Here is a 24,660-nt window from a genome sequence, read left to right as displayed (position 1 = left end):
GTATAGGAGGCAGAACCCCATGCCACACACTCAAGGAGGAAAGGACTCTATGGATTTCTGCTATAGGAGGGATGTTATCTACAGTTGTAGCTGAGCCAACTAGATGGAGATGAGTTGGGATCCTGAGATTTGCCAGTTTGGGAGAGGGTGCAAGAAGCGCAAGCAGTAGCGATACTCCACAATTCTCAGGTCCCACTTGCCCTTTGAAGTGTTGCCCCATTCTGGTTACTAGACTGGACCCTTCCCCCCACTGGGGGTGGCAAGCATCATGGGCATCAAAAACTTGTCCCAGGATTGAACTGTGGCTACTGCTGCTTCTGAAATTTAGGTTATCCCCTTTCCCTCTGCCAGTTTCTTAACAGAAGATGTTGAGGATAAGGAAGGGGGCCAATTATCTCTGGAGTATAGTAACATAAGTAAATGTTGGCAAATAAAGACCAGAATGGCCCATCCAGTCTGCCCAGCAAGCTGTTTAGGGTTGTACTGCCGTTCTGTGAAGATTACCCTAAAAATAAAGAGGCCTCATCCAAGCCGTAAAAGCAGGTGATGACCAGACAATCCCCCTTAACTTTATTTATTCATTCCTTGTTGCAGTGCACAGAGGGTCTGCCCCAGTCATAGAAACACAAGAGCCTCTGCTGTACTGCCATCATATTACCCATAAATAAGGAGAACCTTATATAATATAACAGAAATACTTTAAAACACACATTTATTAAGAAAGACACATCTTAATGTAACCCCACTAAATACATATACAATCACACATTTAAAAACATCAAACATGAATATCATATAGGCAGAGAATATTTATAAATGTAATATAATCATAAACAATATGAATCTTCACATATGTTGTATTAAAGTGCTTCTAAATGCAGATTCTCGTAGTTTTCAACTTCGCAGCTCTCCTCCATTAATCACTGCCGTAATGAAATTCACTTGAGTACTACCCGACACTACTCCCGATACTACTCCCGACGAAGATCTCCGTTTCACCTGACAAGCAGGCTTCCTCAGGGGAAACTTCTAATATCCCTACAACAATCAAACAAAATCATTTACCTCATCCCACATATAACCAATGCCTACATATCACTATACCTATAAATCCTTACCATATGCGTCCAACCAAGGGACACACAAAAATTCTTATCCAAATCACGAATTTCTCCCAAAATCTTTGATACACTTCAATTTCATCAGAGCCTTATATCAATTCTTCAATTTGGTCACGAAACTGTAAACCACAAACATTATTTTCAATCATCAAAGTTTAAAGAAATGAAAGACAGCATACTACCTGAACAAACGCTACCATCACGTACCTTCAAAAGACGGAAGTGACATCATCACTTCCTTTCTGCAAGGATCTCCATTCTACACAAACTAGTGCATTGCCTACTCTTTATATAGTCCTCAACCACCTAAACTACCAATTAAAGAACCAATTAAAGAACACTCTGGAATCACATAAGGCTGACTCAAATTCGAATGGTAAAACACTTTCAAAGGTAACACATGCTCACAAACGGAACATGATCCACAAACAAATTGACCCCGTTCAGAATCTACTCCACTATCCTGACTCCCACTGAGCTTTAAATTATCCCATAAGTTCTTCCGTTTTTTCAAAGAGAAAATGGGTTCATCAACAAAAATGTTCAATGGAGATAATACATGCCAATATTTTTTAACAATGTCTTTAATTTGAAAAGCCTTCGTTGAATAAGGAATGGTACACACCATTCGAAAAAGAGGCTCCTTCTGCGAATTAATCAACAAGTTATCCCTGTTCGAAAACAAGGCACGTTTATATGCCTTTTTTAAAACAGAATTTGAGTAACCACGGTTCTTAAATCTGGTATTCAATTTTTCAGATTGTATCTTAAATTCATACAATCTGAAAAATTGAATACCAGATTTAAGAACCGTGGTTACTCAAATTCTGTTTTAAAAAAGGCATATAAACGTGCCTTGTTTTCGAACAGGGATAACTTGTTGATTAATTCGCAGAAGGAGCCTCTTTTTCGAATGGTGTGTACCATTCCTTATTCAACGAAGGCTTTTCAAATTAAAGACATTGTTAAAAAATATTGGCATGTATTATCTCCATTGAACATTTTTGTTGATGAACCCATTTTCTCTTTGAAAAAACGGAAGAACTTATGGGATAATTTAAAGCTCAGTGGGAGTCAGGATAGTGGAGTAGATTCTGAACGGGGTCAATTTGTTTGTGGATCATGTTCCGTTTGTGAGCATGTGTTACCTTTGAAAGTGTTTTACCATTCGAATTTGAGTCAGCCTTATGTGATTCCTGAAAGGTTTACCTGCACTTCTAATGGCGTGATTTATGTAATCATCTGTCCATGTCAGCTTATTTATATTGGGCAAACTGCTAGAGCTATTAAATTACGCATTGGGGAACACAGGAGTAGGATCAGGTCATGTGTTGAGAATGCCCCATTAGTTAAACACTGGATTGACAAAAGTCACTCGATAGAAGAATTAAAATTCTTCATTATTAAAAAGATTAAACTTCAGTTTGGGGGTGATTTATCAGCAATTCTAAGACGGGTTGAACAACGTTACATTTTCAACTGGGACACTGTGATTCCACATGGACTCAACAGTCCAATTGAATGGGGGGCTTTCATTAAATAATTGGTTGGATGGAAGTATATTTCTTGTTGTAATTTGTTAGTTATCCATTCAGAGGGGTTTGGAATAGATTTACTTTGATTGGTTGATTGTGTGTTTTCCTCCAGTATTTGTAGCAGCGGATTATTGTTGATGAGTGTTCTTTAATTGGTAGTTTAGGTGGTTGAGGACTATATAAAGAGTAGGCAATGCACTAGTTTGTGTAGAATGGAGATCCTTGCAGAAAGGAAGTGATGATGTCACTTCCGTCTTTTGAAGGTACGTGATGGTAGCGTTTGTTCAGGTAGTATGCTGTCTTTTCATTTCTTTAAACTTTGATGATTGAAAATAATGTTTGTGGTTTACAGTTTCGTGACCAAATTGAAGAATTGATATAAGGCTCTGATGAAATTGAAGTGTATCAAAGATTTTGGGAGAAATTCGTGATTTGGATAAGAATTTTTGTGTGTCCCTTGGTTGGACGCATATGGTAAGGATTTATAGGTATAGTGATATGTAGGCATTGGTTATATGTGGGATGAGGTAAATGATTTTGTTTGATTGTTGCAGGGATATTAGAAGTTTCCCCTGAGGAAGCCTGCTTGTCAGGTGAAACGGAGATCTTCGTCGGGAGTAGTATCGGGAGTAGTGCCGGGTAGTACTCAAGTGAATTTCATTACGGCAGTGATTAATGGAGGAGAGCTGCGAAGTTGAAAACTACGAGAATCTGCATTTAGAAGCACTTTAATACAACATATGTGAAGATTCATATTGTTTATGATTATATTACATTTATAAATATTCTCTGCCTATATGATATTCATGTTTGATGTTTTTAAATGTGTGATTGTATATGTATTTAGTGGGGTTACATTAAGATGTGTCTTTCTTAATAAATGTGTGTTTTAAAGTATTTCTGTTATATTATATAAGGTTCTCCTTATTTATGGGTAATTGCGTGTATTGGGGAACCAATATTTGATTATTTTCCCTCAGTTATTGTACACCTTGGTACTGCCATCATAAGCAAAACTGATCAAACTTTGTTGAAATAACTGTAAGATATGCCCAGATAAATCCCTTGAATGTACCATTGGCTGGTTGTAACTGCTATTCCATACAGGTTACTCCATGCAGAAATTTTTCATCAAGTTACCACAGGCTATCCAGATTCTTCATTTCTATCCTCTAGCCTCTAGAAAACCTCTGTGTTTATCCCATTGCCTTTTGAATTCTGTTATAATTCTTGCCTTTATCACCTCTTCTGGAAGGGCATTTCAGGCAGCTAACACTTTCCATTAAAAAAATTTTCCTGATGTTGTTCCTGAGTCTACCCACTTAGAGCTTCATATTATTATTAAAATTGTATTACCTGCTAGCTCCAAAGTTTGCAGTGGGTTACACCGGATACATCCACAAGAAAACAATTACAAACCAAGAGACAAAAATAAAAACATGATATTAGCAAGATTGGTGCAAGCACTATCACATCTGATCTAAACTGTACACTAGAGCAGTGTTTCCCAACCAGTGTGCCCACTGGTATGCCTTCAGACTGTGCCATGGAAAAGTCACCACTTCCTGATGCTTAGATTCAGACACCACTTGAGCTCTGCTCTCAGCATTTCAAAGCAAATAGAGTCACTATCGGTGATTCAAACATGTAGGAATTTCTTTCTGAGAACACGTGTAATTATGCATGCTTCTTCTTCCTATCTACCATGTGAGCCTTGGAGTAAGGTAATTAATGGGCAGCATGCAGGGCATGGATAGCCAGCCCCCACACATTGCACATGGCACCTCATCTCCCCACCTCAGGAGCTTCCTCCTTTGAGGTCTTCTAGTCGCTCTCTTATCCCCATGCTGAGTGAAAACAGGAGAGCATTTACTGAGCATCAGATGTGACTCATTCTGAGCATTGGAAACAGCAGCAGTGGAATTGCTCTGGCAGCCACAAGCAGCAGCTAAGTTAACTAACAGAGTCAGCTGCCTTCATCATACCAACATTTCCCTTCTCCTGCCCTTGTATCTAGAAGCAACTGGTCTATTGTGACAAGTTCAGGTGTGCCTCTGCCCCCTCTTTCCCTTTGTTTTAAAATTTGGAAGAGATAATTGTGGGGCTTTCGGTACCTCCCAGCTCTTGTTTTGACCAAACGAGTCCTCTTCATGTCCATGCTGCCTCTCCCATGAAGGCTGGTGTGCCACACATCATTTTAGTTACTGTAGTGTGCCTTGGGCCTGAAAAGGTTGAGAAAAACTGCACTAGAGAAGGCTAGTAAACTCTTTATCCTATGGGTCCAACTGCCTAACTTCTCGATGCACTTAAAAGTTATTAACATTAAATAGCACCCAACTAATTAGCCAACTTACTCTGCCAGTTCAAAATGCCTGCTTAAAAAAGTACACCTTAAGTTGTTTCTTGAATAATTTAGGGCATTCAGTGGCATGAAAACACGCCACAAAAGAGTTCCAGAGAACTGGGCCTGCAACTGTAAGTGCCCTCTTGCGATTCTCAGTCAGATGCACCAATTTAGGTGACCCCTAGTTCTATAGCTTCCTTTCCATTGGAAAAGGTTTGATTCTAATGCATTATTAATATCTTTCAGGTATGTAAAAGACTGTCTCTCCTCTAAGCTATACATGTTTAGATCCTTTAGTCTCATGGAAAGAGCGGAATGGCCTCCTCTGATAAAAGGATCGCTTGTACAAAAAGTATGAATACCTGCAAATGGCAGGCTGGTCTCCCATCACTACAGGCAGCGACTGCAGAGTGGACTGATGCGCCGTGATCAGTACCACAGTCTCCTGCATCTTGCCCCAAACAAGTTCTCTCCCATATATGGGATATCTGCCAAGCAATCATGAATGTCCACCCAGAGCCAGGTGAGCTTCTCGGCTCTCATAAATGTTGCTAAAGGTCTGGCCATTGTGTCAAAGTCCTCATAGTGGAACAAATCAACTGTTTACCATATTCCTCTACATCTGCTGGAATTCAGCATGATGAGTGTCCTCCAAGTCTGTCAGACGTTTAAGCTTCTGCACACATTTCTGTATGTATTATACCATAAGAAGCTCGTGAGTTGCAACCCCTGCGCTGTGTATTGACCCACTGAAAGACCTTCTTTCCGAAAGAATCCAAGGCCTTCTAGTTCATTCTGGGAGACATGTCAGAATGCTTTCTACAGCCTTTTGCATATTTCAAAACTGACTTCACCACTCTAGTAGTGTGAAGCTGGACTATACCAAATACTAGGCAGGCTTGGACTCTGTACTTCAATCTTGCACACCATCAGAAAGCAAAACATGAGGGTTTGCCACATCCTCAGCTGGAGGCCCCTTAATAGGCCACAGACAGAGACAGCAGTGGTTTCTGTTGGGGCCTGGATGAACTGCAACAGCACAAAAAACATCCACTTTTGGATCCTTTTCCTTCCTAAGATTAATGGACAATGTGCTCATCATCTTTTCCAGGAACTGAAAATAACTATGGTGTTTGGGAGGCAAGGTATGATTGGGTAAAGTTGGGAAGGGGGTCGGATGGCATCTCTGTGGACCCTTGTTCACGACCATTGTGATACACTCAGCCAAGACTTGGACAAAGACAAGGGATGCTGAGCAGAGGATCTCTGCTGTTCTGAAAGAGAAAAAACTAGCAGGAACTCAGACCAAACCAATTCCATATCTGGCCTCTCCAAATCTTTGTTAAGAGATGCCTTCAGGTGGAGTGGACTTGCTACACTGATGAAGCTTCTCAAAAGAACACCAGGACATCTTGGGGACTCCTCTAAACTCTGCTTTATGGGAAAAGCTCCTTCATCCTGGACAGGAGAAGTTCCATCCTTCCTCTTGAGTTTTCTGGAAGCAAGAAAATAAAGAAATTCCTCACCATCTCAGACAAGAAGGCTGCAGTCTGAGGAGGAGCCCTCTGTGCTGGAGTAGGTAGGGAAACATCCTCCTCTGATTTCCAGAAGGGCTCATTCTCACTTGGATTCACAGCGGCCTGGAGTGCTGAAGAGGAGCTCAATGGAGTGGGCACTTGGGCCTGGGACATACTTGGCGTTGACATGTTTAGCACTGGTTGCGCTGATGAACTCTGGTAGTTAGAGTCAGGCTGATCTGTTGGTGTTGGGAAGGATTCTCTCCACGCCAAGGTTATACTTTCCATTGTCAAACGTTACTTACTTCTTGGCGCTGAGGTGCTCTGCACAGACGAAGTTGAGTCATGGCCAGTATACTCCATGCAGATGTAACTGAAGGTGCCCTGGATTGTGCTGAGTCATCTAGTAAGAATAAGCTACCTAGTACCACAGAGGCTCTCTGCACTGTGGAGGACTATGCCCATCTATGCCAAAGAGCTCCTCATGTGAGGAAACTGAAGGCATTCATCTCAGTGTTGAGTCTGTGCTAATGGTGCTGTTGTCTTCTTCATTGCTGAGAGGCAACCCCTCACATCATTTCAACACTTTTCTTGGTGGCTCATACTGCTCCGTAGGATTCCATACCAACCTTGAACCCTGGCCCTATGGCATGGTGCCAATGAGGGAGGGGATATGACTTTCCCAACAGATTACCAAGGCAATATCCAATGTTTCTTATGGCTCTGGGAATCCAAAGAGGTCTCACTCCGTAAGGTAAAGTGGCAACACTGTCCACCATCGCGTGAGGCTTCGGAGCCTTACCAGATGCCGCCTTCTATAGATCCTCTATCTTTCAGGCATGGGTCTGAATCACCCACAAGGACATTCTGCCACAGCTAGGACAATATGAAACAGCATGGTCCAGGTCCAGACAGCAGTAACAGATAAAGAGTATATCCATGATGGCCATACGGTGCCCACTCATGCAGGCCTTGAACCTGCTAATGAAGGACTTCTTGGACTTAAGATTTCTCCATCATGATAAACTCTCACTTTATTTTTTTTTTTTGAGGGGTAGGACTTAAAAGTTCTTTTTATTTATTTTAATTTATTTTGTATATAGATTTATGGGAATTGTAAGCGCTACATAAATTGGACAGATGGGCCGTATGGTCTTTTTCTGCTGTCATGCTTCTACGTTTCTATTTAGCTCATGACTTTTCATTAGCAGCTCAAGGCGTGTTATATTCAAGTTCTGTAGGTATTTTCCCTGTCCCCAGAAGACTTACAATCTAAAGGGGTTATTTTCTAAAGATTTTCTCCCATTTTATGTCTATGGGAAAAATGCTTGGTAAGTAGGGTCCTAAGATTGCACCTGAGACAATGGAGGATAAAGTGACTTGCCCATGGTTATAAGGAGGAGTATCAGTGAGATCTGAACCTTGGCTTCCCTGGTTCTCTGCTGCTCTAACTACTAGGGCTGATGAGGCAACAGCACAAAAAAGAATGCAATTCCAAAAAGATATGAAAAGTGCTAAAATGATGGGGACAGAGACTGGGTATCACTTGGTGCAGTAGATTGGACGACGAAAGACTGAAGGGCTCATGAAGCATCGGCTGTGCATGGGAACTCCTGTGCATGCTCAGAACATTTCTAAATCCTGAGCTGGGTCTCTGTCAGTGTCATCGGATAACATTACCCACTGGTTATGGATGATTTCATCCTGCTTGCAGGATGGAGAACTTTGCGTTCTTATCTTTCATAGCAGAAGAATGAACACATTAAAGGGATTTTCACCAGTCGGGTTGCCAACTCCAAAGAACTGGAGGGTTAATGACTGCTTTTGAAACTGGTGGAATGCAGCAGTAATAGAGAATGATGCTCTGTATGTCTTTGGTGATGCTTGGTTATGGCAGAGGTGGGAGGAGGGGAGAGTGAAGAAGGTGGTGTCAGATCCTTACTTGTACAGAGGTATGTCTGGCTCCTTCCCTTCTGACCGGAGCGTAAGGCAGCATTGCTGGAGTTGAGACTTGGGGTCGTTCCAATCCTGATTCAAAATGAACTCCTGCAGAAAAGTGCACAGAAGCAGAAGTACAAAAGCAAAACAATTTAAAAATAAATCTGTAAAAGGGAAACATCCTGTCGCCCCCCCCCCATGCCAAACAATACATACACATATTCTTAAGGGACTGTGTATTTACCTTTAGCCGTGGAAAGAAGCACACATTCATGAAGGTGTGAACGAATTCCAGGTCCTTATCGATATACAGCGCAGCAATAAAAGCTAAAAATAAAATATTTAAATAGGTTCATCTGGGTATGAATAGAAATCATTACTATTGGGCATTTATGTCCCTTCAGCATAAAGGACATGCAGCAGACTCCTTCATATTAAAAGTGAAAACATTTATTAAAACATACATTATTAAAAATCCACTAAAATAAGATACAAAAAAAAATTTATGAACATTTTAATGAACCAAAAGGCCCTAAGAGAAAGTAAGTACATATTTTAGGAGAAAATATCAATGAAAAAAGAAATGGGACTGGAATCAACATCATCCTTAATGTCCATGACAATTAAAACATAAAACCAAATAAACTCTATATTTTATTGTACATCTGCTTTTAACTTTCATCATTTCAAGCTCCCAGCACCAACAAAAAAAAGAAGAAAAACAGAAAACGAGAGACAAGCTGCAAGCCTGTGGACTCACATTCCAAGAGATCAGCCAAAGTCTTGGTGCGCAGTGAAACATGCCTCTTGGTCTTGTCATTGGTGATGGCAAACTCGTGCATGCCTAGCTCCTCCGCTACCTTGGCCTGCGTCCTGTTGTTCACTAAAGAACTGCGCAGCAGCTGCAGGGAGGACAGAGAGGATGCACCCAATATCAAGCACCTGCTCCAATTCTGCTCCTATGGCTTACAGGATGGAGATAAGTAAGCCAGCCAGATAAGTAAGGACTTATCCAGCTAAGTGGCAGCAGTTGAATATTTGGCTACATTTAGGGGCGGATTTTAAAAGAAGCGCGAATAGCCTACTTTTGTTTGCGCTCCAGGCGCAAACAAAAGTACGCTGGATTTTAGTAGATACGCGCGGAGCCGCGCGTATCTGCTAAAAACCTGGATCGGCGCGCGCAAGGCTATGGATTTTGTATAGCCGGCGCGCGCCGAGCCGCGCAGCCTACCCCCGTTCCCTCCAAGGCCGCTCCGAAATCGGAGCGGCCTCGGAGGGAACTTTCCTTTGCCCTCCCCTCACCTTCCCCTCCCTTCCCCCTACCTAACCCACCTGCCCGGCCCTGTCTAAACCCCCCCCTTACCTTTGTCGGGGATTTACGCCTCCCGGAGGGAGGCGTAAATCCCCGCGTGTCAGCGGGCCTCCTGCGCGCCGGGACGCGACCTGGGGGCGGGTCCGGAGGGCGCGGCCACGCCCCCGGTCCGCCCCGGGCCGTAGCCACGCCCCCGGGCCCACCCCCGACACGCCCCCTCCGAAAACCCCGGGACTTACGCGAGTCCCGGGGCTCTGCGCGCGCCGGTAGGCCTATGTAAAATAGGCTTACCGGCGCGCAGGGCCCTGCTCGCGTAAATCCGCCCGGTTTTGGGCGGATTTACGCGAGCAGGGCTCTGAAAATCCGCCCCTTAGTGTATGCCACTTATCCAGATAAGTACTTATCCGGGTATGTTCGGTGGCATAACCATCTCACTGAATACCTGGGTGAATTAGCTAGATAAATCTTATTTGGCTAACCCACTTAGCTGGATTTTTAACTCTATATAACGCAGGCTCACTTATAATGCGGACCAGCTTTTTGGACCCTCATCATCAACGCTATATCGGGTCTCAGTATTATAGACATAATTTTTTGTATGTAGGGGGGCGGTTATGTCACTTATCTCTGCTCCAAGACAAAATGTTTTCTGGTTATAAAACCATCATTATCCATTCAGCTTGTTACTGTGAGACACAGCTAGATGCCTGCTCGAAGCTACCTAATTCCAATCTTACTAAAGAGATGCAGAACCGCTGGCCACAAAGACTGCCCTGGTTAAAAAACAAAACAAAACACTAATGCAATCAAGCTCTATTCAAAGCCATTAAAATGGGAACAAAAGTGCTGAGGCAACTTGAGAAAGTTTGAGGGGAATAAAATGTGCATGAGGTGGAACAGAAGAGCCAGGAGTAGGTGTGTGTGTGCGCAGAATGTATACTGGGCACACTGCACTCCAGTGAGCCTCCTGTGCTCTTCCTCCTATCTGCCATAACTTGAATGCAGCTTGATTCTGACACTAGCTTTTGTACATGCTGATGTATATGGGGTGTGGGTTTGTGGCTTTTTTTTTTTTTTACCACCTGTGCACATCCATTTTATCCTCCTCCAAGCAGGGTTCCTTTATTTGGACAACTTAAATCTTAGGTCTTCATGCGCATAATTGCACCAGTGCATATTGAGAACCCCCCCCAAAATAAATCTATCCAATAAACCAAGAAAGTTTTTACCAAAATAGCAAATCTGTTTAAACATTTTCTCATTTGTCCGAACTGTCTTCCATCAAACACCTGCATAGTTAAGGCACGCGCAGCTCTTCCTGTGCATTAACCAAATGGCAAGGCAGCATTTACAATTATTCTGGCCATTAAAATCATTCTAAGGCCAGTGCTAATAGAGGGTTTTATTTACTAAGGCTTTTTCCCCCATTCTGTGTCAAGGGAAAGAAGGAAAATGGAGAAATTACTTACCTGATTATTTCTTTCCCTTAGTGTAGACAGATGGACTCAGAACCAATGGGCTATGCTCCTCTGCCAGCAGATGGAGACGGAGTCAGGTTTCAAAGCTGACATCATCCTACATACAACCACTGCAGTGACCTCAGCCCTCCAGTATTATCTTCAAAAACCACTGTGGACATACTAGTGAAAAAACTTGATTAAAAATATGATTAAAAATATATAACTGTAACTGTACTCGACCAATCATAAACACTGAACCCCAGTAAGAATATAGGAGCCCTGATCTAAGGACTGGATAAAGGCTTACCCATAATCTCTTGGATTCGATATCCACTTCATGGGTGAATCCTTGGCACAGTCCTTGGGCAGCCGAGGGAGGGATGCTGAGTCCATCTGTCTACACTAAGGGAAACGAAATTATCAGGCAAGTAATTTCTCCATTTCCTAGTGTGTAGCCAGATGGGCTTAGAACAAATGGGATATACAAAAGCTATTTCCAATCAGGGCGGGAGGCTGCCCACGGTCCGGTCAACACCACCCATGCAAAGGCTGCGTCCTTTCAGGCCTGCAGATCCAGGCGATAAAACCTGCAGAAGGTGTGCAAGGAGGACCATGTTGCCGCTCGGCAGAAATCAATAGCCCTGCCTGAGCCCTAGTGGAACGAGCTCTCATCTGAGAAGGTAATGGCTTTCCAGCTTCCACATAGGCTCCTGTGACCACCTCCTTAATCCAGCGAGCTATGGTAGCTTGTCAAGCTGGTTCGCCCTGTTTCCTTCTGCCATGAAGGAAAAACAGGCAGTCTGTCTTTTGGACAAGTTCTGAGACTTCCAGATACCGCACTAAAAGTCTCTTGACATCCAAATAATGAAGGAGACTATATTCCTCTGCGTCCTTGAGTTTATCTAGGGATGGCAACGAAGTGGACAGATTCAAATGAAACTCCGATATTACTTTTGGCAAGAACGATGGGACAGTACGTAAGCTGTAACGCCCCTGGAGTCATCCAGAGGAATGTCTCCCGGCACGACGACACCTGCAGTTCCGAGATACAATGTATCGAGCATATAGCCACCAGGAACACAGTCTTCAAGGTCAATAAGCGCAAGGAAAGACTTTGCAGCAGCCAAAATGAAGGACCTGCCAAGAATTCCAGTACTAAATTAAGATTCCACAAGGGGACCGGTAACCGTAAGGGAGGTTGAAGGTGCTTCACTCCCTTCAGAAAATGGGCCACATCAGGGTGTGCCGAAAGGGAGGCCCCATTCACCTTACTCTTGAGCAGGAGAGAGTCGCTACTTGCACCTTTATGGAGTTGAGGGTCAACCTTTATTCAAACCGTCCTGCAAAAATTCCAGAATAAGTGGGACTTTGACCGCCTGAGGGTTGACACTGCATTCCTCACACCAGGCCTCAAATTCCCTCCAGCCCCGCACTTACACTATGGACGTGGAGAACTTCTGAGCGCAGAGTAAGGTGACAATTACCACCACAGAATATTCTCGCTTCATCAGACGAGTCCTCTCAAGGGCCAGACCGTAAGACAGAATCGAGTCGGATCTTTGTGAAGGACCAGTCCCTGCTGTAACAGGTCCCCGAGTGGTGGGAGGTGCAGGGGATTCCCCACCAGTAATCAACACATGTCCGCATAACACGGATGCCTGGGCCAATCCGGAGCTACCAGTAGGATTAATCCCCTTGGCGTTTGATTCTGTGAATGACCCTGCTCAGCAGAGGCCACGGAGTAAAGGTGTATAGAAACTCATCTTCCGGCCAGATCTGGACGAGAGCATCGATTCCTAGGGACCACGGATTTCTTCTGCGACTGAAGAATCAAGGAACTTTCACATTGTGGCATGTGGCCAGCAGGTCAACTGACGGGAGGCCTCAATGATCTACCATCAGCTGAAATGCTTTGGCCGACTATCCCCACTTTCCTGGATCCAGACACTCTCTGCTTAGAAAGTCTGCTCTGACGTTGTCTTTTCCTGTGATGTGGGAGACTTAGATCATCTGTAGATGTACTTCCGCTCATTCCATCAGGAGGTCTATCTCTTGTGACACTTATTGGCTCTTGGTTCTTCCCTGGCAGTTGATGTAGGCTACTGTCGTTGCATTGTCAAACATCAAGTGGACCGCCTGGCCCTGTATTCTGTGGCTGAACTATAAACACACAAATCTGACTGCCCGGGCCTCCAGGCGATTGATGTTCCAGAGGATCCCTTCTTCTGTCCACCATCCCTGGGCTGTCAGCTCCTGACAGTGAGCTCCCCAGCCCCAGAGACTTGCATCTGTTGTGAGAACCAGCCAGTCTGGGGAGGACAGGTACAGCGCAGTTGCTTACCTGTAACAGGTATTCTCCTAGGACAGCAGGATGTTTAGTCCTCACATGGGTGACATCATCCAATGGAGCCTGGCACGGAAAACTTTTGTCAAAGTTTCTAGAAACTTTGGCCAGCAGACTGAGCATGCCCCGCCTGCTACTATCCATGCATCCATGTGAGGTCCCCCTTCAGTCTCATAACAAAGCAAAAGAAACAAGCAAAAAAATAAAACAACAAACCGAAGGTGAACCCAACATTGTGGGGAGGTGGGCAGGATTCCTCAGGACTAACATCCTGCTGTCCTAGGTGAACAATTGCGCTTTCTCCTAGGACAAGCAGGATAGTAGTCCTCACATGTGGGTGAGTACAGAGCTCCAGACTGCCCCTTTTCAACCAGAGAAACCAACAGTGGCCGAACAAGGTGCCAACGGGCACAACACAACTGTGGTGCTGTGGGAAAAACAGGGGGCGGTCTGGTCCCACAAGGAGCACGAGTAGACGGAGTTGAGTTCAAGTCTGGAACAGATTGCACAGGATGGACTGACCAAAGGCACTGTCCTGACGGCTATCCCTGATAAGGCAGTAGTGAGCTGCGAACATGTGGCAAGAACTCCAGGTTGCAGCCCGGCATATCTCTGCAACGGGGACTGCACACAAATGAGCCACCGACGCTGCCATGGCCCGCACAGTGAGCCCTTCACTCTGCCAGCTAGTTGAAGGCCTGCTTGCATATAGCAGAAGACAATGCAATCCGCCAGCCAGTTCGATAGGGTTTGTTTATCCACCACTGCACCCAGTCTTTTGGGGTCAAAAGAAACGAAGAACTGGGTGGACTGTCTGTGGCTTGCCGTGCGATCTAAGTAGAAGGCCAAAGCCCATTTACAGTCCAGGGAGTGGAGAGCTATTTCCCCCGGGAATGTGGCTTCATAAAGAAGGTGGTTAAAACAATTGACTGGTTGATGTGGAAATCAGTCATCACCTTGGGCAGGAACTTAGGATGCGTAAGCAGGACCACACGGTCGTGGTAGAACTTAGTGTACAGTTCGTACATAACCGGGGCCTGAAGCTCACTCACCCTGCAAGCTGAAGTGATCGCCACCAGGAATATGACTTTCCAGGTGAGGAACTTCAGGTCACAGCACTGCAGATGCTCAAAGGGAGGCCGTATCAGTTAAGGTCCCAGGATGCTGCCGGTGGCCGAAGAGGGGGCTTCAGTTGGAGGAGACCCCGCATGAAATGGCCAACGAGGGACTGGACCGAAACGGGCACACCAGCGACACCTCGGTGGTATGCGCTGACCGTGCTGAGGTGCACTCTAACAGAACTGGTCTGTAGTCCAGTCTCAGAGAAGTGCCACAGATAGTCCAGCAGCCAGGGGAGAGGGCACAAGAAAGGGTGAAACCATGCCCTCCAGATGGAAAAGCGTTTCCATTTTGAACTGTAGGACTTCCTGGTCAAAGGGTTCAGGGATTCAATCAGGACTGAGAACACTGTCCAAGGACTGTAAGGACTGGAGGATTATGCGCTCAACATCCAAGCCATGAGGGCCAATGCCTGGAAGTTCAGGTGGCGCAGAGTGCCCTGGTTCTGTGATATGAGGTCTGGCGCTGTCCCCAGTGGGCTGGGCGCACGCACCAATAGGTCCTGGAGAAGTGGAAACCAAACCTGCCAAGGCCAGGTGGGTGCCACAAGAATCATGGTACCCCCATCCTCCTAAAGCTTCGACAGAGTCTTCGAGAGGGGCGGGAGAGGTGGGTACACGTACAGGAGGCCCTGCCCCCAGTGAAAGGAGAAGGCATCGCAGGCCGGATGGCCATTACCTGCTACTAGGCAGCAGAATCTGCTCACTTAGTGATTGAGAGGGGAGGCGAACAGGTCCACATGCGGTGTACCCCAGTGGCGGAATAATTTGGCCGCTACTGCAGGATTGAGAGACCACTTGTGGGGGCTGGAAGGACAGACTGTGGCTGTCTACCGGCATGTTGAGGTGACCTGGCAGGTAAGTCACCAGCAGATACATCCCTTGGGAGAGGGCCCAGTTCCAGACCTGCACTGCCTCTTGACAGAGGAGGAACAAGCCTGTGCTGCCCTGCTTTTTGATGTACCTGGTTGTCCGTCCAGATCAGTACTTCCTTGGATGACAATTGATCCTGAATTGCCCACAAGGCGTACCGTATCGCCCAAAGCTCCAGAAAGTTTATCTGGCAACTTGCTTCGGTGGCGGTCCAAAGACCTTGATTGTATAGGCTGTCCAAGTGGGCTCCCCACCCGAGTAGAAGAATCGGTGGTGAGCCTGGGGCGGCGTGGGCTGGAAGAGAAGTCCTCGTTCTAGATTGGGGAGGGCTTCCCACCAAGCCAAGGATAGCTTGAGAGGGTCCGTGACCGTGATTGGAGCCTCTAGATACTGGGATGCCTGCTGCCACTGGGACTGCAAGGCCCACTAAGTGCTCCTCATGCAGAGGCAGGCTAAGGGAGTCACATGGATGGAGGCTGCCATGTGGCCCAGCAGGCGGAGTAGGAGACGGGCTGAAACCCTCCTGCTGTTGCGGACGAAGGTGGCCAGCTAGGCGAGGGCAATCGCCCGGTTCTTGGGCAAGAAAGCTTTCACTTGTGCTGTGTCCAACCTGGCGCTTATGAAGTCTAGCTGCAGGGACAGACAGAGGTGCTACTTGGGGAAGTTGATAACAAACCCCACCGTCTGCAGGATCTGAATCGTCAGGGGCAGAGCTTGCAAGGCTCCGGAGTGGGAGTTGCTCCTGACCAGCCAGTCATCCAGGTATGGGAACACATGGACCGAGCAACGCCTGAGGTAGGCAGCCACCACTGTCACGCATTTGGTGAAGACGCGGGGGGCTGATGCCAGGGCAAAGGGCAGCACTTTTTATTGAAAATGTGCATTCCCCACCACGAAGCGGAGGTACTTCCTCTGGTTTGGGACAATCACAATGTGCACATATGCCTCCTTGATGATGAAGGAGCAAAGCCAGTTTCCTCTTCGGAGGAGAGGGATCAGCATGCCCAGAGAGACTGTCTCGAACTTTTCTCTTATGAGAAACTTGTTCAGTGCCCTGAGGTTGAGAATGGGGTGTAAGCCGCCATTCCTTTTCGGGATGAGGAAGTAGAACCCTTGGCCCTGTTGCTTGCAAGAGACCGGTTCCACTGCACTCACTGTAAGGATGGCAGGAAGTTCTGTTTGAAGAACAACCGGATGGGCGAATGAACCCCACGATGGACAAGGGTGAGATATCTCTGTGAGCTGACCGAAGTGCAAGCGGACCCTTGGCGGATGATGGAGAGGACCCATCGGTCCAACGTGATCTCTTCCCAGCGCTGGGTGAAGCTGAGGAGCCTGCCGCTGACTGGGAGGATTGGGTGCCAGGGGAACTGCCAGCTGGCTTACGCTCCCTCGCCGCCAGTCAAAAGCCCATGGCTGGGGCACCGGTTGGGGCCTAGGGGCCCACCTTTGGCGGAGGAGACCCCTGGAACCGGATCGGAGAAAGCGAGTTTGAGTGGCCGGAGGGTAATACTTCCTCTGCCAGTAGAAGGATTTACGAGAACCTTGCCTGGAGGATTTTCTGGCTGAGGATGGCCGTTCAGAGGCCCTAGCGGATAGCTGCTGGAGGGTATCATAATGGTCCTTCAGCTGCGCCATCACATTCTGGACCTTATCCCCAGATTCTCGCCTATACAGGGGAGATCGGCGAGCCTAACCTGGACCTCCAGCCGGAGGACGAGGTTCACTTGGGCCAGGTCGCCGAAGACAAGGGCTGTGAGGGGCAGCAGCCCTGGGCTCTGAGGGCTTCAGAGGCTGCAGAGGCACTGATGGGTCCCCCGGCATTGAGCGGGCCATCAGCCATGGTAAGCCGAAGGGGTCCAGAAATGGCTCAGGGAGACGTGGGTGAGGGCGAATGTGGCTGGTTCCCTCTTCCTCCTCCTCGGACCAGAGGATCAGGATCACTCCGGTGGGGGGGCATCGGCAGCCAACGGGGCATTGAGGGCCCCTCAGACACCGGCTGCATCGGTAGGACACCAAGAAGGATGTCCAGACGCTCTAGCAGAGGTGTTAACACTGATGGCGGAGGCTCGGGCACCAGTATGTGGGCCAGTGGCGCCGACAGCTGAATGCCCTGCAGCAACTTAAGCACCGCTGATTGCATCCTGCGGTCCAACTCCTCCTGGAAGTCCTGAGTGGTCAGGACTGATGGAGGGGGATGAGGCGTCACCGGCTCATCCTCTGATTCCCGAGGTGGCATGGCGCCCTGCACTGTTAATGGTGGGGAATGCCTCGGGCTACCAGAAGATGGGGCCTCAGATGACCGGTGCCGCTTTGATGGTGGCTTGGTGGCCGCCGATGCCACTCCAGGATGGAACTGTGTGGGGACAGTGATCAGTGCCGGTGCTTTCTGGATTGCTTCCGGTGCTCAGCCCGGTCTTTCCCCAGCGCCGAGGAAATCGATGATCCTGAGGTCTGGGGGATTGGAGAGACCACTGAAGATTGATCGCCTTCTCCCTGATCCTTGGGGGTGCTGGCTAGAGGGATCGCAGAAAGGGAGAGATTGAGACGATTCTCCACGATCCTTGGGCGTTGAAGAGGCTGACGCAGGTGTGGAGGATTTCGGGATCCCGAAAAGTTTCTCCATTTTGTTGAGGCACGCCCGACGCCCTTTGGGTGTCATCTGATCACACAAATGGCACCCATGGACATCGCGTGAGGGCCCCAGGCAGAGGATGCAAACCTCATGTGGATCCATGATGGACATGGTCCGCAGGCACTAGGGGGCACTGATGAAAACTGGTCGATGCCATGAAAAACACCTGGCATGCAGTCAATGCCCAACAAATACTGTGGGGTGGAGAGTCAGGAATCGACAGCAGTTGGAGAAAAAAGGCCAAAAAAGGACCTACCATACCAGGGGAGCACCGACCATGAAGGGCGACCCAACGAGGATCTAGAAAACAACTCGAAAATTGAGGAAGAAAATTTGAAAAGGTTGGAGCTCCACGAACTACGAGGCAACTGCACCGCAGAAAAGAAGAGACTGAAGGGGGACCTCGTTTGGACATGCGGATAGTAGCAGGCAGGGCATGCTCTGTTTGTTGGCCAAAGATTCTAGAAACTTTGACAAAAGTTTTCCGTACCAGGGTCCATTGGATGATGTCACCACATGTGAGGACTACCATCCTGCTGGTCCTAGGAGAAACACCCCTGTTCAAATGTGGTTCCTGTAAACATCCCTGGAGGTGACAGCAGACTCCTATCGGTAGGTAGAGACGAACCAAATAGTCTTGAGACTGTGGGTTCTAACGTGATAGCAGACAGTGCTGAATAGGATGCATGTGTGCCCTTGCCCACGGCACTACTTCCAGGGTTGCCGCCATCAATCTGAGAACTCTGAGATATCTCCACGCCGTCACACCTGGTACATCAACTTCTGTATCCATGTAGATGGAAGAAAGACTTTGCCCCGTCTGGTGTTGAACTGGACTCCCAGATACTCCAAGGACTAGGAAGGCTTGAGGCTGCTCCTGGTGAGGTTTACTACCCAGCTGAGTTCCTGTAACAGAGAGATCACCCTATTGATTACCAAGAGGCTCTCTTCCACGGACTTGGCCCATATCAGCCAATCGTCCAAGTATGGGTGCACCAGGATCCCTTCTTTTCTTAATGCTGCCACCATGGCCACCATGATTCCTGGAGAAGGTTCTGGGGGCAGTGGCTAAGCCAAAGGGTAATGTCCGAAACTGATGACGATCCAGCACCACAAACCGTAGGAAATGTTGGTGCTCCTGCCAGAATGGAATATGTAGGTAGGCCTCGAATAGATCCAGGGAGGTTAGGAACTCTCCCAGTTGTACGGCCATCATCACAGAGTGTTAGGTTTCCATGTGAAAATGAGTTACTCGCAAGTGACGGTTGACATTCCAGGTTCAGGATGGAGCAAAAGGAAAATCTTCCTTCTTGTGTATGACAAAATTAATGGAATAATGCCCCATATTTTCCTGGGGTGTAGGTACTGGGGCTACTGCCCTCAGCTTGAGGAGTCTTATAAGTGTAATATCCACTGCCTGCTTCTTGTGCTGGGAGTGGCAAGGAGACATCATGAATATGTCTTGAGGAGTGCTGTGGAATTCTAGTGCATATCCTTCTCGAATGACTTCCAGTACCTATTTGTCCGAAGTAATCTTAACCCATCATTGGTAAAAAAAAAAAAAAAAAAAAAAGAGACAGGCGACCCCTTATCACCTTGTCCCGAAGGTGGGTCGGTAAAATTTCATCGTGGGTTTCGGGATGAGATTGAATCTGAGCCTGCCCCTCTCCTGAGTTGTCAGGTACGAAAGGACTGGAAACTCCCAAGGGGGTCGAGACCTCTTAAATGTCTAATTTCTGTAGGGGCGAAAATGCTGGGAAACCCTGGAATGACTACACATTGGCAAGGGGTGCTGTGGCTGCTTCCTCTTATCTTTTGGTAACTGGGGAACTGGAGATTCGCCCCATACCAGGTATATCTCGGTACCATTCGGTAGGAACGGGAGAGGGAGGGGCCATCAGCTGAGGTTCCATCCAGACTGGGGCAAGAGAGGCAGTAGACTGCGCCTGCACGCAGGCTTGTTAGTCCCTGGAAAAACTCCATCCAGGAAAAGGCCAATGGTTCCATGCCTAATCCAGGAGGTACTGGGATGGGACCAGTTGAATTTCCCTCTCCCATGGATAAACCCATCAAGGGGTACAAAGGTCCGGTGTACTTACAGTTAAGGCTGTGGCCAACCCATCATCCGAATGGGAGGAGCCTGGTTTAGCAAAGTCCGAGGCTTCCTTGCAGTGTTGACATAAGTTGAAGTCCAGGTCATACTGAGAGGCTATAATATGGCCTCTCAGTTGGCAGTGCCATTGGCGGCAGTAACTGTGCACCCTATCGACTCGTGCTTAAAAGTGTATGCGCACAGATTTCGAACGCCTAGGTGGGGGCGTGGTGAGGCGCACACACAGCTCATGTGCCTGGCTTTTCCTGTGTTCTGTGCTTACTAAGTTGTGCATGTATGTACGCGTGTGACATTATGCTCACAGCCAATGCACTGCGCATACCGAGGTTCTATGGAGGGCAATATGACACACGCAAAGACGCATGCAAGATGGTGCCGACATGGCCTTCCACGCGGCGAAGCCTAAAGTGAAGCCTATCCCACTGGGGGGCCGCTCAACCCACTCAGAAACCCACTTCCCTTACCCCAATGGGATTGGGAACGATGTTGATATGGTGCGCTGAGCAAGGAGACCGGAAGAAGTCCTACCGAAACCCCTTCAAATGTCTCTGAATCGGGAGGTAAATCTTTTTTTTTTTTTTTTTTTACTTACCTGGGCTCAGCACTTACCACAGAGCTTCCCAAACCTGTCCTGGGGACCCCACAGCCAGTTGGATTTTCATTGTGGATATCTTGAAAACTCGACTGGCTGTGGGGTCCCCGGCCAGGTTTGGGAAGCCCTTGCTTACCGGCTGAGTATAGAGATGGTCTCTGGCTGCGGGGGGAGAGGGCTTTGGCTTCCTGCACCTGCTGCCTTTAAGCTGCTTAAACAGCAACGTCCATGCCGGGAACCGGCTACCGGAACAAGGCACATCTCTGAGGGATCTCATAAATCGACTCAGGAATTTTCAACTGGGGGAGGGACCTTTAGGTATCACTGCAGGAGAGCTGGGCTCAATTTTCCTTCAATTTAGAAATAGAGAAATTACTTACCTGATAATTTTGTTTTCCTTAGTGTAGACAGATGGACTCAGGACCAATGGGTATAGTGTACTCCTGATAGCAGTTGGAGACGAATCAGATTTCAATCTGACGTCAGCTCCTAGTACATATACCCCTGCAGGAAGTGCAGCTCTTCAGTATTCTCCTCGAAAAGCATTGTGGATATATGTGTGACTGACTGATTAACTTAATAATTTGGTTAACTTGAATAACTTCATAACATGGTTAAACGCTCAAACTTGATTAACTTGAACTGGTTGATTGACTATAGCTGGAGACCGCCAGTGTACTCAACTGGAAAGCGTCGACACCCAGCAGGGTGGATGCACTAGGTAAATGAAAACATGGCTTACCCTTGAATTATTTGAAAGACCATGCGTAACGGCAGACCAGGGTGGGATGCTGAGTCCATCTGTCTACACCAAGGAAAACGAAATTATCAGGTAAGTAATTTCTCCATTTCCTAGAGTGTAGAAGATGGACTCGGGACCAATGGGATGTATAAAAGCTACTCCCGAACCGGGTGGGAGGCTGCCCGAGACCCACTTAGTATTGCCCTTGCAAATGCCGTGTCCTCCCGAGCCTGAACGTCCAGATGGTAGAATCTGGAGAAGGTATGGATGGAGGACAATGTAGCCGCCCTGCAGATCTTGGCAGATGACAGCATTCTAGTTTCTGCCCAGAATACTGCCTGGGCTCTGGTAGAATGGGCCTTGACCTGTAGAGGTGGTGGCTTGCCAGCTTCTACGTAGGCCGCCTTGATGACTTCCTTGATCCAGTGAGCGATGGTTGCCCGCGAAGCCGCTTCCCCTTGTCTCTTTCTGCTGTGAAGGACGAAAAGGTGGTCCGTTCTTCGTACGGGTTCTGACATTTCCAGGTATCTGGATAGGAGTCTGTCGATGTTGAGGTGACGTAGACTACGGGCTTCTTCCGAATTCTTCAAGCCATCCGTCGTTGGTAGCGAGATGGTCTGGTTGAGGTGGAAGTGTGAGACCACTTTGGGGAGGAAGGAGGGAACCATGCGTAGTTGGATGGACCCCGGGGTGAGCCTGAGGAACGGCTCATGGCAGGACAGTGCTTGTAGTTCCGATATGCGGCGGGCTGAACACACTGCCAGCAAAAACACCGTCTTTAAGGTTAACAGGTGGAGGGACAGGCCTCAGAGGGGTCTGAAGGTGGTTCCCGCTAGGAAGTTCAAAACGAGATTGAGATTCCACAGAGGTACCGGCCACTTTAGTGGTGGGCGAATGTGTTTGACTCCTTTCAGGAAGCGTAACACGTCCGGGTGAGAAGCTATGCTGTCGCCCTTGCTCTTGGCGCCGTAGCATGACAATGCAGCCACTTGTACCTTGATGGAGTTGAGGGACAGACCCTTCTGTAGTCCATTCTGTAAGAATTCCAGGATCACGGGAACTTTAAATGAGCCTGGCTTGATGTTGTGGTCTTCGCACCAGGCTGCAAATACTCTCCAGATCCTTATGTACATTAACGATGTGGAGAACTTGCGTGCTTGAAGGAGAGTGTCGATTACCGCCCCTGAGTATCTGCTCTTCCTCAGGCGGGCCCTCTCAATGGCCAGACCGTAAGAGAGAATTGAGTTGGGTCCTCGTGGAGGATCAGACCTTTTTGTAGCAGGTCCATGTGTGGGGGCAGGGGTAGAGGGTTCCCTGCCAGCAGTCTTCTCATGTCTGCGTACCAGGATCTTCTTTGCCAATCCGGAGCCACCAGAACTAGTCCCTTGTGTAGTTGTATCTTATGAATGATCGCGCCCAATAGGGGCCACGGTGGGAAGGCGTATAGTAGAGTCCCCGGGGAATCCTCAGGTGGCGGTTGACCGATTTGAGGTCCAGGATGGGCCTGAACGTTCCCTCTTTCTTGGGGACGATAAAATAAATGGAATAATGCCTAGTATTTATTTCTTGTGGAGGCACTGGGGTTATGGCCTCGAGGGCCAGTAGCCTGGACAGTGTAACTTCCACTGCCACCCTCTTGGAGAGGTCGTGGCAGGGGGACTCCACGAACTTGTCCGGAGGGGTTCATAGAAAATCCAGGTAGTGCCCCTCCCGAATGATGGCTAGGACCCACTTGTCCGAAGTTATCTCGACCCATCTGCGGTAGAATAGGGCTAGTCTGCCCCTATGGTTTCTTCCCTTGGATGGGTCAGCTTTATCTCATTGTGGGGTGCGGCTGGGGCCTGTACCCGAGCTGGTTCCCCTCTTGTTGTGTTTGGTCCGAAAGGACTGGTTCTTGCCCGTAGGGCAGGGGGCTTGATAATTGCTCCGGTAAGGATTGAAGCGCTGTGAACTTCTGCCCCTGGAGGACCTGGGGAAGGGTCACTGGTTTCTCTTCGTCTTATCCTCTGGTAGGCGCGGCAATGGGGACTCGCCCCATTTGTTGGCCAGTTTCTCTAGTTCGCTGCTGAACAGGAGGGATCCTTTGAAGGGCATCCTCGTGAGGCGTGTTTTGGAAGATGCGTCAGCCGACCAGCTTCAAAGCCAGAGTTGCCTCCTGGCCACCACCGCAGAGGACACTGCTCTGGCCGCGGTGCGCACTAGGTCGGAGGCAGCATCCGCGAGGAATGGTACTGCTGGTTCTATGTCTTCTCCTGGGGTGTTGTTCCTGGTTTGTGATAAGCAGGCACGTGTCACCACAGTGCAGCAGGCCGCAATTTGTAGAGAAATAGCGGCTACGTCAAATGACTGTTTGAGGATGGACTCCAGCTGCCAGTCATGTGCATCCTTGAGCGCAGCTCCTCCCTCCACTGGGATGGTAGTGCGCTTGGAGACCGAGCAGACCATGGCATCAACTCTTGGGCATGCAAGAAGATCTTTGGTTGCTGGGTACAGGGGGTACATGGCTGCCAAAGCTCATCCCCCCTTGAATGTGGACTCCGGAGCACTCCATTCCAGGTTAATCAGCTGCTGTGCTGCTTGTAACAGAGGGAAATGGCGAGAAGTCTGTCGAAGACCCTCCAGCAGGGGGTTCAGTTGAGGTTCCCCCGAAGTACCTAGGCCCGGGATAGAGAGCTCAGTCAGGCATTGGTTGACCAGGTCCGGGAGCTTGTCCTTTGTGAAAGAAAGCGTCTCATGGTTTGCTGAGGCTCTGTCCCCAGGGGGGCTCCCCCTCTTCTAAGGGTTCGGCTTCCTCCTCAGAGATGTCAGAGTCCCCATAGGTGGGGCTTCTGGGTAGTGGAAGCCTGTGCCTAGGTCTTGAAGGGCCTGGGGCATGAGGGTCCTCCTGTGGCGCATGTGGCTGGTCAGCCTGAAGTTCAGTTTGCATTTGAACAAAGGCGTGAATCCCCTTGAAGAACTCCACCCATGAGATCGACGCTGGGTCAAAGCTGAGGGGCGCTGGTTCCTTGGGGGTCCC

General features: G+C 48.1%; 1 protein-coding gene across 1 annotated transcript in view; it reads right to left on the bottom strand.

Moving 5' to 3' along the window:
• DROSHA (drosha ribonuclease III) overlaps window positions 1-24,660 on the bottom strand; it is a 401,585-nt gene that overhangs the window by 36,421 nt on the left and 340,504 nt on the right. Inside the window, 3 exon segments of the mRNA XM_029587136.1 lie at window positions 8,460-8,563; window positions 8,700-8,782; window positions 9,216-9,357. Coding sequence (XP_029442996.1) covers window positions 8,460-8,563; window positions 8,700-8,782; window positions 9,216-9,357 — 329 coding nt within the window.

The sequence above is a fragment of the Rhinatrema bivittatum genome, chromosome 2 (assembly GCF_901001135.1).
Source record: "Rhinatrema bivittatum chromosome 2, aRhiBiv1.1, whole genome shotgun sequence".
Taxonomy (NCBI): Eukaryota; Metazoa; Chordata; class Amphibia; order Gymnophiona; family Rhinatrematidae; genus Rhinatrema; species Rhinatrema bivittatum.
Note: the sequence above shows the minus strand (reverse complement) of the source record. Positions and strands in the feature narration are given on the sequence as shown.